At 51.4% G+C, this 15,500-nt stretch overlaps 5 protein-coding genes across 5 annotated transcripts; 2 read left to right on the top strand and 3 right to left on the bottom strand.

The window, feature by feature from the left end:
• Positions 1-133: 133 nt before the first annotated feature.
• BP01DRAFT_269560 (acetyl-CoA synthetase-like protein) lies at positions 134-5,173 on the top strand (the record flags this gene model as incomplete). The annotated part of the gene is made up of 1 exon (XM_025571381.1): positions 134-5,173. A coding segment is annotated over one exon (5,040 nt), but the record flags the coding sequence as incomplete, so codon positions are not given.
• A 978-nt stretch (positions 5,174-6,151) lies between these two features.
• On the top strand, positions 6,152-7,569 carry BP01DRAFT_353719 (M20 family metallopeptidase). The gene has a single exon (XM_025574257.1). The coding sequence runs from the start codon at positions 6,273-6,275 to the stop codon at positions 7,563-7,565; it is 1,293 nt and encodes a 430-aa protein (XP_025434551.1). The 5' UTR covers positions 6,152-6,272; the 3' UTR covers positions 7,566-7,569.
• Positions 7,570-7,808: 239 nt separating this feature from the next.
• Positions 7,809-8,300, bottom strand: BP01DRAFT_379749 (uncharacterized protein; the record flags this gene model as incomplete). Its single annotated transcript, XM_025577175.1, has 1 exon — positions 7,809-8,300. One exon carries the CDS (start codon positions 8,298-8,300, stop codon positions 7,809-7,811), a length of 492 nt encoding a protein of 163 aa, XP_025434550.1.
• Positions 8,301-9,838: 1,538 nt separating this feature from the next.
• BP01DRAFT_379748 (uncharacterized protein) lies at positions 9,839-13,644 on the bottom strand (the record flags this gene model as incomplete). The annotated part of the gene is made up of 4 exons (XM_025577174.1): positions 9,839-10,094; positions 10,145-10,224; positions 10,466-10,642; positions 12,781-13,644. 4 exons carry the CDS (start codon positions 13,642-13,644, stop codon positions 9,839-9,841), a joined length of 1,377 nt encoding a protein of 458 aa, XP_025434549.1.
• Positions 13,645-14,997: 1,353 nt separating this feature from the next.
• BP01DRAFT_379747 (uncharacterized protein) lies at positions 14,998-15,217 on the bottom strand (the record flags this gene model as incomplete). The annotated part of the gene is made up of 2 exons (XM_025577173.1): positions 14,998-15,156; positions 15,212-15,217. 2 exons carry the CDS (start codon positions 15,215-15,217, stop codon positions 14,998-15,000), a joined length of 165 nt encoding a protein of 54 aa, XP_025434548.1.
• Between the last annotated feature and the right edge of the window lie 283 nt (positions 15,218-15,500).

Below are 15,500 nucleotides of genomic sequence, written 5' to 3'. Positions count from 1 at the left end.
TCAGACAGACAAGTACACAACCATGACCCAGATCAATGTTATCGAAAACGAAAACCATGATTCCCTGAGGATTTCCGCCAAGGGCGCCACGGACAGCAACCAACAAGCGTTGGAATCAGTGGCTGAAGACGAGCTCGATCCGAAGCAGCTACAGCAACTATGTGCTTTCAACTCCAGGACTCTTAAGTCCATCGAGATCTGCATACATGAGCTGGTTCACCAACAAGCCCTCACACATCCAGCTCGTGAGGCTATCGCTGCCTGGAACGGAGGATTGACCTTCGCCGCTCTCGATCGCCTCTCGTCCTCTCTTGCATCCTATTTGTGTGACTGTGGAGTCACATTGGGAGACTTCGTTCCGGTTTGCTCGGAGAAATCTCGCTGGTATCCTGTAGCGTTACTGGGCGTTCTAAAATCTGGAGCTGCATTTGTGCCCTTGGATCCATCCCATCCCGCTCAGCGCTTGGAGGAAATCTATCGAAGGGGTTCTGCAAACGTGATGATCGCCACGAAGGCCACAGCCGCGAAAGTGAATTTTGGTGGAAAGACCATCGTGATCGATGACGACAATGACACCACGTTCTCAACAGTTTTGACGGGTTTGAGGCCCTTACCCAAGATCACATGCGACAATACTGCCTATGTGGTCTTCACGTCGGGCACTTCCGGCAAACCCAAAGGAGTGGTTGTCGAGCACCGATCTCTTTCGACCAGTGTATTGATGAACAGTGCTGCACTGAATATACGAGAGAGCACTCGTGTCTTCCAGTTTGCCTCCCATGCGTTTGATGCATCTTTGCTGGATATCTTTGCCCCTTTGGTGATGGGCGGATGCGTATGTATACCGTCAGAACAGGAGCGGAAAAACAATCTAGGGGAAGCCTGTCGACGCATGGACTGTACATGGTCTTTCTTGACTCCATCTCTCACGCGGGTGTTGGAGCCGGAGGACTTATGCACTTTGCAAACACTGGTAATTGGAGGCGAGGCTCTGCGAGAAGGCGACGTCGAGAAATGGATGCCTCATGTACAATGCATCAGCGGTTACGGTCCTACCGAGTGCACAATCGGATGCATGGCAACGACTCTACGACTTGATCAAAAGCCAGACCCCACCGAGCTGGGAAGAGGCGTGGGAGTCAACTGCTGGGTTATTGACCCTACGAGCCACAAATTGACTGCACCGGGCGAGGTCGGAGAATTATTGCTGGAGGGTCCCATGGTTGCACGCGGATATCTCAACGATCCACGTACGGCTGAGGTGTTTATCACGCCACCTGAATGGTACCAAAAATTGATGCCCCAAGAAAGTCGTTGGCGTATGTATAAAACAGGAGACCTGGTCGTTTTCAACGCCGCGAAGAACTCGATCCAGTACATTGGACGAAAGGATATGCAGATAAAGCTCCACGGCCAGCGTCTCGATACTGGAGAAGTGGAGCATCACATTAAATTACTGGCTCCTGACGCCGTCGACGTTGTGGTTGACATGCTGTCTGGCTCAGAGGAGTCTTCTGCCTCAATCCTGATCGCATTCCTTGTGCTGAAGTCACGCCAAACCGGGGAACACGGTTCCAAGACCGACTGGCTGGAGGAACCGACGGAAGAGCTGTATACAAAGGTGGAAATGCTTCAAGCGAAGTTGGCCGAGTTGCTTCCCGAGTACATGGTTCCCAGGGCATTCCTGCCCTTGCTCTCAATGCCTCTTACGAGCAATGGAAAGAGCGACCGGAAAATGCTTCGCAAGTTGGCCGCAGGCCTGACACAGAATGAGCTCCGTCGATATTCTGGGGGCTTTGCCGCGAAGAAAAGCATGCCCTCCAGCTCAATGGAGCGAAAGCTCCAGCTGCTGTGGTCCAGAGTCCTCGACATCAGCCCCGACAATATAGGCCTCCAAGATAGCTTCTTTGGTCTCGGTGGTACCTCTGTGGCAGCGATGAAGCTTGCCGGTCTGGCAAGAAAGGAAGGGTTGAAACTAGATATAGCGGATTTATATGGCCACCCAGCCCTCGGAGACATGGTGAAACGAGTTTATACTGTCTCAAAGTTGAGTACGATCCAGCCCTTTGGTCTCATTTCCACTCGTGATGCACAAGCATGTGTCATTGAGCAAGCCACGCGTCAGTGTGGACTAGATCACGAAAAGGAGATTGGAGACATTTATCCTTGCACACCCTTACAGCAAGGACTTATTGCGCTTGCAGCCAAGAAGCCAGGCTCATATATTGGCGTCTTCCGATATGAGATACCCATGCAGGTAAATGCCTACCGGTTTCGATCCGCTTGGAATGTGTTGGTGCACGCCCATCCGATTCTTCGAACTAGATTTATCCAGACTAGCAACGGTGAAGTTTATCAGGCCGTAGTTTGCCGAGAAGTTGCGCTGGAGGTTAAGTCACGTAACCCTGAAGAACCACAGATTTGGGATACTTCGCTTGCCTGCGAGATGGGAAGGCCCTGGATTCGTGCCCGACTTGAGGTGGGGTCTTCGTCGCAGCTGCCAATCTTCACGCTGATTGTGCATCACACCTTGTCTGATGGCTGGGGCCTTTCTGTGCTTCTTCGGGATCTCGAAGCGGCGTACAATGGGAACAACCTGGAAAAGAAGCCATTCAGCCCTTTCATTGGGTACATTGGCGTTACATCTGCTGAAAGGGAGGCATTCTGGAAAGGTCGCTTCACCGAAGTGCGCAGCGTAAGCTTTCCTTCGCTACCCTCACCGGCTTACACCCCGACGTCCACGGTAATGCAAGCGATTCAAATTCCCGTCGGCAAGAGCAATCGAAGTGAGTATACACTTGCCGACAAACTGAAGTTAGCCTGGGGAATTCTCGTTGCACTCTACACCGACACGTCCGATGTCGCTTTTGGCCTCACGGTTCATGGCCGTGGTGCCCCTGTGCTTGGGGTCGAGGACATTACTGGTCCAACAATCGCTACCATTCCTCTCAGACTAGTTCTGGAACCCGATATGACCGTGAAAGCGAGCCTCAAGCAGCTACGTCAATTTTACCTGGATGCAAGTCCGTATGAGCAGATAGGGCTTCAAAATCTGCGGCGGCTGAGCGAGGGAGCCAGCAAAGTCTGTGATTTTCAGAGCCACATTGTCATCCAACCAGAGGAGACCGGCGGTGATTGGATGTTTGCTAGAAAGCAGGACCAATCAGCCATAGGGGCATTCAGCTCCTACGCCATTACCATGATCTGTCAGCAAGGGCCTGGTATGATACAGATTGAGGCAACGTTCGATCCGCACGTTGTACCTCACGTGCAGATGGACCGTATGCTGAAGCAGCTTAGACATATCATGCAAGTCTTAACGAACGGGTCTGAAGAGACTGGTCTATGCGAGCTGGACACTATCTGTCCCGAGGACTGGTCGCAATTAAAACAATGGAATGGCGCACTCCCGGAGACAGTGCAGGTATGTGCTCATGAATGGATCCAGAAGCGAGGTCTCACTCAACCTAATTCCCCCGCTGTGTGTGCCTGGGATGGTAATTTTACGTACCGAGAGATGGATCAGATCTCATCTGAAATGGCGGCCTATCTCGGGGGTCAAGGCGTGGGTCCCAATGTATTCATCCCTCTATACTTCGAGAAATCCCGCTGGATCAGCATCGCAATGCTTGCAGTGATGAAGGCGGGGGGCGCATTTATTCTACTGGATGACTCCCATCCAACACAGAGGCTCACTGGGATCTGCAATGATGCAAAAGCGCCATTCATCATCACGTCAGAGACGAATGCGTCTCGTGCAGCTCATATCACTAAGAGCTATATTATCCTGGGCAACTCTCACCGCGCGTGGAGTTTGGGTCAAGGGATCCCATCATGTCCCAAGCCCAAGGTCGATCCCAAAAATGCCCTGTATGCAGTATTTACCTCGGGGTCGACAGGAAAGCCCAAAGGTGCCGTTATATCGCATGAGTCGTGGTGCACGAGCGCGAAGGCCAACAGCGTCGCCCTATCGTTACATAACACTTCGCGAGTCTTCCAGTTCGCCGCCTATGCGTTTGATATCAGCATCGCAGATCATCTGCTGACCTTGGTGGCCGGCGGTTGTATCTGCATCCCTTCAGCCAGGGACCGAGAAGGAGATCTTTCTCACGTCATCCGCAGCCTGGAAGCCAATTGGGCATGTTTGACGCCGTCTGTGGCGCGCATCATTCAACCTCAAAGCGTCCCTTCACTTAAGACGCTAGTCCTCGCAGGCGAGCCCATTGCGCCCGAGGATATCTCAACGTGGTCTCCAGCCGTGCATTTGCTGAACCTATATGGCCCCGCCGAGTGTGCCATACTTACCACTCTGAACCAAAACGTCAACAATACGAAGGATCCGAACAACGTTGGGCCGCCGACAAGCGCAGTATGCTGGGTTTTGGACACAAAAAACGACCAGAAACTGGCACCCATTGGGACAGTCGGGGAGCTCCTCGTGGAAAGTCCTATCGTAGGCTACGGATATCTTAATGAACCCATCAAGACGGCCGCCAGCTTCATCGCGCCAGAGGCCCACCCACTGTGGCTACGACGGCTCCGACGTTCAGAAAGCAACCCTCGTTCGCGTCTTTATCGCACCGGCGATCTAGTACAGTACACAGCAGATGGTACGCTGCGATTTATTGGCCGCAAAGACACGCAGATCAAACTGCGCGGCCAGCGCATTGAACTTGGAGAGGTGGAGTACCACCTACGCCGCAGCTTCCCCGAAGCCGCTGAGGCCGTGGCTGAAGTCGTCGTGCCGAGAGAAGATGGAACCAGAAGCAGTCGAAGCCCGCACCCAATCTTGACGGCCTTCATCCGTCAGCGGCGCGAGCAGAGCGGAGCCATCCACGCACAAATTGCCGCTGCTCTGCCTACTCTAAGAGCATCCCTGCCGGCGTATATGATACCCTCAGCATTCCTCAGCGTGGAATCATTTCCCCTGAGCAAATCCCGCAAGCTAGATCGCGGCCGCCTGCGCAGCTGGGCCGCTGAATTGCCCCGGGAGAGATTCGTCAATGCACCCACGCTGCAGAGGCGAGAGCCGTCCAGTCCGGTCGAGCAGACCCTGTTTCAGCTGTTTGCTGACACCTTGAAGATCGATCCCATGGATTTCGGGGTTGACCATGACTTCTTCGGCTTGGGTGGTGATTCGATTCTGGCTATGGGTTTGGTGGCGCGGGCCCGCGCGCGAGGGTTGGATCTCAGGGTGACAGATTTGTTTGCGAGTCCTACGGTGTGCCGTCTCGCTCACCAATTTGACAGTGGTGATGTTGCAAAATAAGTTTATACTAGATATGATTGAATTGAGTAGTGCTATGACTAGACTTGCATTCTAGTCAACTTACCATGCTATGCCATAGCACGAGATCGAGGTGGACGTCCGCTTCGCGCATCAGACGAGTTTCGATTAACATCAAGTTGGTCAGTTTCGGATCATCAGGTCCCGTCTGCAATCAGAGCTCGAGACTTGCGTGTAGCCTCCATTGAGCTCCCTCTTAGATTCACCCGTAATTCACCACAAAGCAACTTGAAAAGCAAAAGCTCAGCAGATCAATGAGAGCGATACTGTTCGCAATGTGCCTGAATCGTGCAAGGGTTGATTGGGGGTTCAGTTTCCGACTTGCACAATACTCAGTTTTCTACCAGAACCCGAAAGCTTAGGGCTGGGCCTGCCGACAAGCTGGAGGAGGCTCGGGAGCATTCGGTGGTCACTCAAACTGTCAGACGACTTGCTCCTTCCGCCCCATACCTACAAATGCCATGCGATCTTCAGCCCACGGAAAGGCAACTACAGAGCAGCCACCGCCAACCAGACATCAATCAGGATTTGCTTCGATTGAGTGTGAGTGGGATGATGAGTAGTACTAGTTAGGTAGGTACTACCTACCTTATGCCATAGCATGAGTCAGTAACTTCTTTCCGGAAAGATTGTCATGACATTGGCTTTCTTTAGGCAGACAATATCGGAGGGATTGCAGCCACCGCTCCTTATCTACTCTGGCAGTAACAGGAAGCAAGCGGGGCTATTTTGTACCTTTTGTTGGCCCGCCGCTTCGTGTCGTGCTTTGGCTTGTTCCGCTTCCGACCCGGCGCTAGTACCGCTAGTTGCTTCACCTCTGATTAGTTACAACTCATAAGAATTCACTGGCATCTTCACCATGACTCACAATCTGCCGTTACTAATTTGACACCATCTGAAGGCCGGAAAGCAACCAACAGCCGTGGTCATTGTCTCACCATCAGCCACTACAAAATACTTACGGAACCCAAGAACGGACTTCAAGATGGCCCGCAAAAGTCCAACCGAGATCTTAGCAACCAGCCCCCTAGATCTAACCCCCTACGAAGATCTCTATAAGCATTTCCACGCGCACCCCGAGCTCTCCAAAGGGGAAAGGGTGACTGCTGAAAAGATAGCGATCCACCTCGCGCAATGGAACGTCTATGAGATCCATACCCAGATCGGGGGCCACGGAGTCGCCGGCGTCCTGCGCAACGGGCCGGGCAAAACCGTCCTCCTGCGGGCGGACATGGACGCGCTCCCCGTGCGAGAAGTCACCGGCTTAGCCTACGCCAGCACCGTCACGATGCACGACGCCAGTGGTGTGGAGAAGCCAGCCATGCACGCCTGCGGCCACGACATGCACATCACCTGTCTGCTGGCGGCGGCCGAGCGGCTGGTGCGGGTCCGGTCCGAATGGAGCGGCACGTTGATTGTGGTATTCCAGCCGGACGAGGAGCGTGGAGAAGGCGCACGCGCGATGGTCGACGATGGGCTGTACGATAAGATCCCCGTTCCCGATTATGTGTTTGGCCAGCATGTCATGCGCATGCGCGCGGGGACTGTCGGATCGCGGCCCGGCACAATCATGGCTGCGGCGGATAGTTTGAAGATCACGCTGTTTGGGCGGGGCGGGCATGGGTCTCTGCCCCATCAGACGGTGGATCCGGTGCTTTTGGCGGCAAATGTGGTGGTGAGGTTGCAGGGGATCGTGAGTCGGGAGATCGATCCGAGTGATCTCGCGGTGGTGACGGTGGGGAGTCTGCAGGCGGGTCAGGCGGAGAATGTCATTCCGGACACGGCGGAGCTGGGTGTGGACTTTCGCTCGGTGAGCCTGGAGACCCGGGACAAGATCCTGGCGGCCATCAAGCGAATCGTCGAGGCCGAGTGTATGGCAAGTGGCTCGCCGCGCCCCCCGGTCTTCACGCCAACGCGACACTTCCCACCCACAATTAATGACAAGCAAGTAACAGCCGAGCTGGCCGCTACCTTTGGAGACCACTTCGCCGACCGCTTTGACGCCGACACGCCGCGGACTAATGTCAGTGAGGACTTTTCCATCCTGGGGACCAGTCAGGGCCGTCCGTGTTCGTTTTGGTTCTTTGGAGGCATCGATTCAGATTTGTGGGATGAGGCGGAAAGCAAAGGTTGTCTTCATGAGATTGCTGGCAACCACTCTGCTTCGTTTGCTCCGGCTATTCAACCAACGTTGAGGACAGGAGTGGACGCTCTTTGTCTTGCTGCGTTGACATATATGAAGAAGGGAGGTCCCTATATGGAAGCACAATGTACATAGAACCAGCAAAGCGATTGGTATCTCTCCAAGCAAATCTATCTACCCCGGGTCTTTCCAATCCTGTACCTGGTAGGCTGTCCGATAAACCGCCCGAGAGAGGATTCTGATAGTGTAGCGGCACTTTAAAGATCGCAGCTCGGATAGCACCCGCTGTACAGCCCAAACTTCTTAAGGAATAGGAAGACGGCGAGTTTATTATCATAGAGGCATGCCATAACAAAAATGGTGAGGGTCATTGATCGACTAGGCCAACGAGGCACTCAGATTCCCGTCGGAATCAAACAACCGACGAGGGCTGGCATAAACAGCAAGTGAGGTATGATCCTGCAGAAAAGGTACTGTGGCGTTGTAACCGTTGCCGTCGTGAGCATCCATCAGTTTCAGCGCAAGAGGCTCATCCTCCACCGGCCATCTGATAAGGGCCCAGCCACGCGACTTGCCACGATCTCGAACCACGTAAACCGGGAGAATAGCCTTGATTTTGTGTGCGGTGAAAAAGTCATAGTCCTGGCGGTTGACGTCGATGACGATGAATGTTCGCTCCTTCCAGACATCGATGACCAGGGCCAGAATACGAGAGTCTATCTCCCAGTCGGCGAATACCTCGCCGATAGCCTTGCTGGCCGACGCGCGATAGTCTTGAGGGTCAAGGGTCTTGGTGTGCAGCTTGATGACGATTCGTTTGGGGTCGTTGTCTTTGAAGATTTCGTTTCGTATGCTAGCGAGGTTAGCCATGGAGGAGATGTGACTGCGAGTCTGTTGCTCAGTGAGTTGCATGGTATGATTCAATTCAGAAACGATCGGCTGGAGAGGGATGAGAGAGGATCGATAGTAGGAGCTGTCTTTATTTATGTATTTACAGTATTAGGCACAATCTGCGCTAATCCGTAATAGGTATGCCGGAAGCCTGGAGCGGAAGCCTGGAGCTGATGCCTCAGGCTGGAGTTTATCCACTCCACTTTCCCCGCGTCGCCACATCGCGTCTGTTCGCAAACAACATCGGCACCCCCTTCAAGCCCACCCAACAGCACACTGTCATAAATCCGCCCACGGAACTTTGTCCACTTGCTCAATGTAAATTTGACGGGAGTAGTGTCATGCTCAACACGACGCAACATGAGACACCATTATCGTACACTGCTCGGTGTTTACTCTGTGCCATTCAAGAATGGCCCCCAAGACCACTGGTAGTACAGAGTTGGAATCGTTGGACAGCTGAGGAGTGAGTTGAGAGCTGAACCTCTTCAAACTCCATGCCGAAGAGCACTGTATTATATACCAGAACCATAATGGTGTCGAAGTGACCATAATACCCGAGTTGAGACGAAGCAGAGTCGGAGCAGGAGACATTTGGAGTCATGTGTGCACTTCGGGCCATACATCAGCAGATATTACAGATCAACTGAAGTTCGTGTTTTCACATGCTCTGCTTTCCAAGTAAACTACTCTCATATAGCGTCAAGGCTAGTAGTGAAAAGCAATATCAAGCCCCGCCCACAATTTGGACGTACATAGAATGAGCGCCCCTGACCTTTCAGCGTCTTCCATCTTCGGTTCAAGTGATCCGATATAATTCATCCTACCACCGACAATCTCGGTCAGTCAAGACTGCTCTTGTAAAAGTCATGCATAAGTCCAGGTTGATATTGTTTGAATCAGGGCTTCAGTACAAGTGGGGATTGTGGGTAAAAGTCAAGCTCTAAGTTTCTATTTTGCAAACGGATGATCAAAGTGCTATCATTCGATTCTACTAGTTCAAAGTTTCTCTGAGCCTAACCTAGTACTCAAAGGAACAGCAACAATGACCTAAAAAGCTAGTCGGTAAAGAAAAGGACCACCACCCACCGATCAGATATCCCTAGTCGTGCATCAAGTTTGACCTATATTCGCCGGTATTACTGTTCCATGAGGCCATGGGTGAAAGGTGACTTCTTCTCGCTTTGCTTTGCTCTAAATGGTATCTCACATACTCTTTTTTCGTACTTTTTATCTAAAACGGGAAGTCATCGTCATCCCATGTCGCGAAGTCCGCAGCTCCACTCAGCGCGGTGTAAGAACCATTGCAACTCCAAGGAAGCAAAAGATGGGGATGGTTGGCCGTTGGGAATATACGAAATGTCAGAATGGTACCAGACTTCAAGAGCTTGTCTGAATCTGTGACAATGTCTGGCCTGGTTATGTGCCGTGGACAGGTTTCAAAGACACCAGGGCGCTGGAACGATGCGTCCTTTAATAGTTGACCTTTGCACAGGTGGAACAGTTGCACGCTTACTTTAAACCAGTTTTGCCAGCTTCGCCATCGGGAGGTCGACATTGAATCCCTGCACTTGGATGTGTTGAACACATCTTTTCAGGAGTTCGATGTTAGGTTGTCTTTCGGTGAAATCCAGGAGTTCCGAATTGAGCTTGTCGCGGAACGAGACGACTATCCCGAGGTGTCGCATGTTCTGGTGATTGGCGGCCTTTGTGATACACCTCCACAACCGGCCCGCATAATCCCAATGTTGAAGAAGGATTTCAAGCTGCTTCCTATTCCTTGATTTCCGACAGGTTGAGAAACAAGTCTAGCTGCGACAAACGCCATACTCCCGCAAGCGAGCTTATCAACGTGGTCTTTCACTCCACTGCTTGATCGTGGCAATGCGGCCGCTGGCGGAGGCTATTGTAGCTATTAGTCAACCTTAATAGCGGTGTTGGAGAGCATCATGATTCATGTCGAGGGCATAAGACCTTAACAATTTCAAACAGGAAAAGCCAGCATCAGTTTAAATACATTCTGCAAACCACCCGCGACCTCCAAACCTATAACCCTAACGCGAGCTGCAGCACATACTCGCGTTGGACAAAAGTCGGGACACGCGGGGGCGCAGCCTACTCCGCAAGGAGCAGTACTAATGTACCGCCCGCGTGCAGACAGTTATTGCACTTCTGTCCAATTCCTCCGCTGATACAGTCACGAGGATGCCCTCGCGGAGGTGGGCCCGAACAGTCAGCTGCACTAGATCCGACCACCCAATGTACAGCACAGGCCGCACAATGGGTTCGCGGATCCAGGCCCGCTCTCGACCCGACAGGAGCTGCGTTCATGATTGACAGTGCTATAAGGCTTCAGTCCATTTGAATTGATGTTTCTCCTGCGCTCGAATGCCCATCTGCTTGAATTCGCTGATAGAGCGGAGTTGGATCTCTGTCACTCAGAACAAGATTTCCATGACCCCGGTCCGAATGTCCTCTGTCAGTCTCTTGGAGTGACTGCGAAAGCTTTCGGACTGATACGGTTCAACAGTAAGGAATTGATCGTGAAGCTGTCGAGTGGGGAAGGTCTTGAAGATGATCATATCGATATACTGCCTCTTTCTAGAGACGGATCAGCTTCTGCGAACTGGAATGGTGATCGCCACGGCACGAACTCACATACACTATGGTGTCCCGCTTCGGGTAGTTGAAAGGCTTGAAGCCTAATACTTGTATCTGGTTCTAGAATGTGGAGGGGCATAAGAAGTCAAGATAGAGGGTGGTTGGTAAGAGGATGGTTAAAGGAAGTGAAGTGGGAGAAAGACGAAAGAAGGTCAACCACGGACTGTTCTCAGCAGTTGCATCCGGTGAATCAAGCGGATTCGGGTTGCCATTTCCTTGCCGTCTTGTTCTATGGGGTAGCTCCTTCCATTTTAGTCGATTCACTATTTGTCTTCCCACGCCGTGGGATGCATTCACAAGGCAGATCATTGACTGTGTTTTTGATCGGATTCAATTCTCCGTCTGCGAATTGTGAATCTTTATGCATGATATGTGTAGCTATGTGAAGTCACGCCGTGGAACAAGGTCGTCAGAGAGGTCATTATACAACGAGCAGATGAGGGCTTAATGCTTGAAATCGAGACCGTCTAGTACAGTGCACCGCAGGCAAAGGAATAGACGGCAGTGCTGTAGCGTTTCTTGAAAATTCTGGACTTTGAAAGCACGACATTGCTTCCTAAACCTACGCTACGATGCGGTGCGGCTGATGGGCCAGATGTTTAGCAGTCAAAATAGTGCTCCTGCAATGGCCATTCAGATAACGATGAAGTCAGGTTACCAGGATTGCACCTTTCACTTTCTATCATGGAAGCCACCGCTTCACCCGCGGCCTTCGCAGTATCACTATTTCGTACATTGCCTTTGGCTTCCCGAGCGGAGACTTGCAGTGCTCTCGCTAGTCCGCTCCAGTCATCCGATCTGAGGTTGATTGCGTCCGTCGCCTGCTTGACAAACTCGATTGCGCAGTCTGGGTCCCCTCCCTCATAGTGAAGAAGACGTTTTCGATACCGAAGACGGTCCTCAAGCGATTATTCGGGTGTATTTTGGCAAGGTGAGGGGAAAGGAAGTTCTTTCGGCCAGGGTATTTATGGGCATGGATGAGCGTGCGACATTCGCCCGGAAAGACGTTTCTCTTATCTTCATGCTGGGGGATTCGCTTACAATGAATCTAAAAGTGATGAGGCCGATGTGCCTGATTACGAGCATAAGAATCATGAAGCTTTGCAGGATGTAACTTGATGAGATAGACGACTGTGTTCGTTTCTCAGAAAGTGGTATTGCGTAGATGAAGATATACGGGAAAATGCCATGGGTTGGTGGTACGGTACTTTTTTTATTTGTTATGTGTTGTCATTGCTAATTGTTGCGAGACAACGCAGGGTGTGAATATGTTCAGCCTAGGTCTTTGTATCGCTATAAGTCCGGATAGTGGAGGACGGATATAAGAGGGCAACAGTTTGGTCCAACTATGAGTATTTGAACTTTGGGCAGTGAATGAAGGAATTCAACCCCTCTACAACGCAGGAACTGGGATTAAACCACTGAAAGGCGATTGCTGCATGCTGTGAAACAGATATAGAGTAATTCCAGATCAAGAAATGAGAAAAGTACCTTGATGGCGTCTCTTCTCTCGAAGATCCGTTCCATACAGATCTCCTATTTGGAATCTCTAACTACAGTACACATGATTACTCATCATAAGCAGTGTGGATTGGATATGGAAGAATCTTCAAATATTATACAATTGGATTTTTTTCTCGATTTTGTCTTCGAGCTTGTCTCGGTAATATTACCTCCTCCATTCCAGGGAGTCTTCTTTTGCGAGGAGTGGGCACGTTCAACGCGCAATTTCCCCGGTTTAGTTGTGTAACTATTCACTAAAGCATGCTGGAATCATAGCCATAGTCAACGCGCTCACCTTGAATTTCTTAAGAGTAGTCTCGTCCCCATCCTTAGCGTCATCGTCTTCATCGTCTCCATCATCATCGGAATCGTCGTCTCCCTGAGTGAACTTCCGTTCTAGCACCTCGCGCCACCAAGCCTCTTCTATCTGGTCCAGAGTTCTCCCCTGGGGCGGAGGGCAATCCGGATCCCAAGTGTGGACGTGGAGGCGCACGAAGAGGAGTTCGAAATCGAGATCGTCGGAGTAGCCGTGGGAATTGCCAGCCATCAGAGCGCGGCGCATGGCCCGGACCACGCCCACAAGATTTCGATCGAGGTCGAGCTCCTCTAGGGGGGCCCAACCGTCCCACGCTCTGGGCAGCAGCTGCATGCAGACGCGGAGCAGCTCGCGGTGCCAAAGGCGGGTGAGCACATAGTCTTCCTCCGCGGCGGAGTCGCGAGCGTAGAGACGGATGAGGGCTTCAGTCCAGCAGGCGTTGGTGGGCATAACGAAGCGGGTATTGGGGTTGAGGCGGCTTACGCTGGGGTGGACGGCCATGTCGCACCAGTAGTAGTGCAGATCATCGTCCTTGGGGCTCAAGGGCGGGTCGGGGAACCACCACATGAAGAGCGACTTGCGGTAGATGCGCACGGTCATCTTGCTGAAGGGGCGTGGGACAATCATCCCGTGGTCACCGTCCCAAGGCCTGTGGTAATGCTCAACGTCGGTTTGAGGAATGAGGTAGCCTTTCATCGAGATGCATTCGCTCCCCTCAGGGCATGGCATGGCTCCGTGAGCGCGTAGTGCGGCAACAGCCTCACCAATGTATTGATCGGGGACCACAAAGCCCGCAAAATCCAAGCTTCGCTGGCAGATGGTGTCGTTGAAGGGGTTGTCCATTCAAAGGCCTCGGTAACGGGCAAAACGAAAGAGCAGTAGGGGATCTTAGACCATCTAAGGGCCAAGACAACCCTGCCCTGGTAGTCCATGCTGTAGCTGAAAGGGAAGTATGATTTTGTGTTGGTCTTGCAGATATTCTTCGCTTAAACTTTGGGCTAGCTGAGGAGATCGAGCGCAGAACAGATCCTACGGTTATATATACTTCTCTCTCCGTGCCGGAGCTCTCTGCTGAGGGCTAAGTCTAAAGAAAGTTTTCCGTCATATGGATTCGTACGCTCATTGGCGTCAGGCTCCTCGAAAAGGCCTGTGTGTACTTATCCTGGAAGCTTCCCCCTATAAGCAGGGGAATTTCGCTCAAACACGCCGGTAAGAGCGGAATTTGGCTGAAAGGAATTTCTGTTCAGATTCCTTCTCTCTCAATAACACGGTAATGACGATGTGAATCGTTCGCCGGTGCTGTCCCTTGCAAAATTCGGAGCTTGCCGTTTAAATGGATTATAGCATTAAGGTGACTAATTTTCGTATGCGTGCCTTGCTGAAATGGGAAGCAGGAAGAAGCAAAGACAGACTCGTTGCACGCGACCGATCGCGTCGATCTCATGGTTGCTATTTTCAAGATGTCTCTTATATGTTGTGGCTTCACGAAGCAGACACCGAAACAAATGACATTTGGCTCCAGAGATGGAAGATAGGATGACATTTGGCTCCAAAAGTGGTTCGGTCTCGAATGAGGTCCTGTAGGAGAATGACTGTGATCAGCAATGAGAGGAATCACTGGAGAAGTTTGCAAACCGAATCGCATGTTCCCGTGTTATAACTGGAACGATACATCAGTCGCGCCGCGCCAAACAGCACGATGGATCTGTCTCATATTTGGCGATCTGGCGTGTTTGCGGATTGAGAAAGGTGTTCAGTCATCGAGCAGAGAGGCGAGGATGGCTGGACAGGAAGTCCGGAGGTAGACCGCCCGTCGGGTCTAAGTAATGGCTCGGTCTTCCTGCTAGACATGGACTGCATATGCACGAAGCTGTAGACTTTTCGATTCAAATCGTAACAGTCATTTACAATCAATCACAATAGTTATGCTAAGGTGAAGAAGAACGTTGGAGAGATTTCAGTCATACCTTCAAGAAGAAAGAACTACACCACGCACAGAAATTGAGAAAAACATAAGCAAAGTCACAGTGCAGCACAAGCAAGCTCACTTAGTTCCCCTTCTGAGTCTGTTCTCCAGAAGAATTTTTCTCCGTCTCTCCCCCCTGCTTCTCAGTGGTAACAGCAGCTGCACCAGCAGGATGAGCATGAACAGTCACACCCGCACGCTTCAGTTTGGCCTACAGGGATTTCAACCAATTAGACGCCCAGAATACCTAGGATATAGGTTGAAAGTTGACTTGCCATGGTTTGCAGCCCGTGTAACAAATTCAAGGTAGGACAGTTGTCCGCGACATGTCCGATGTCGGTGCAGCCAGCGCAGATTGGATATTCGTCTATGGGAGATTCCGGATCGGACTGTTCAGACATCAGTAATCTTTTCGGCAGTAGCCGGTTGGATAGAGCAACTGACAGCCATGACGAAGACGTAGTAAGGTTAGTAGTAGTAGAAGTGTTGTTGGGTAACAAGTGATAATAGTAAATGTAGTAGTGATGATAAATGTTGAAGAAAGAGAAGCAGAACGAACAAGAACAGGCTGACGGAGAGAGATCTATTATTTATACTGGCCTACAGTAGAAGTACCAACCCAGGCGAGCTCTGTCTTCTACTACAAGTTACTCCTCCATGCATTGGAAGAATCATCCTGATTATTTGTACAATTTGCCTATTCACTGATCTGGTTACAGTCATCACTTGACTG

This window comes from Aspergillus saccharolyticus (genome assembly GCF_003184585.1).
Source record: "Aspergillus saccharolyticus JOP 1030-1 unplaced genomic scaffold BP01scaffold_4, whole genome shotgun sequence".
NCBI lineage: Eukaryota > Fungi > Ascomycota > Eurotiomycetes > Eurotiales > Aspergillaceae > Aspergillus > Aspergillus saccharolyticus.
Note: the sequence above shows the minus strand (reverse complement) of the source record. Positions and strands in the feature narration are given on the sequence as shown.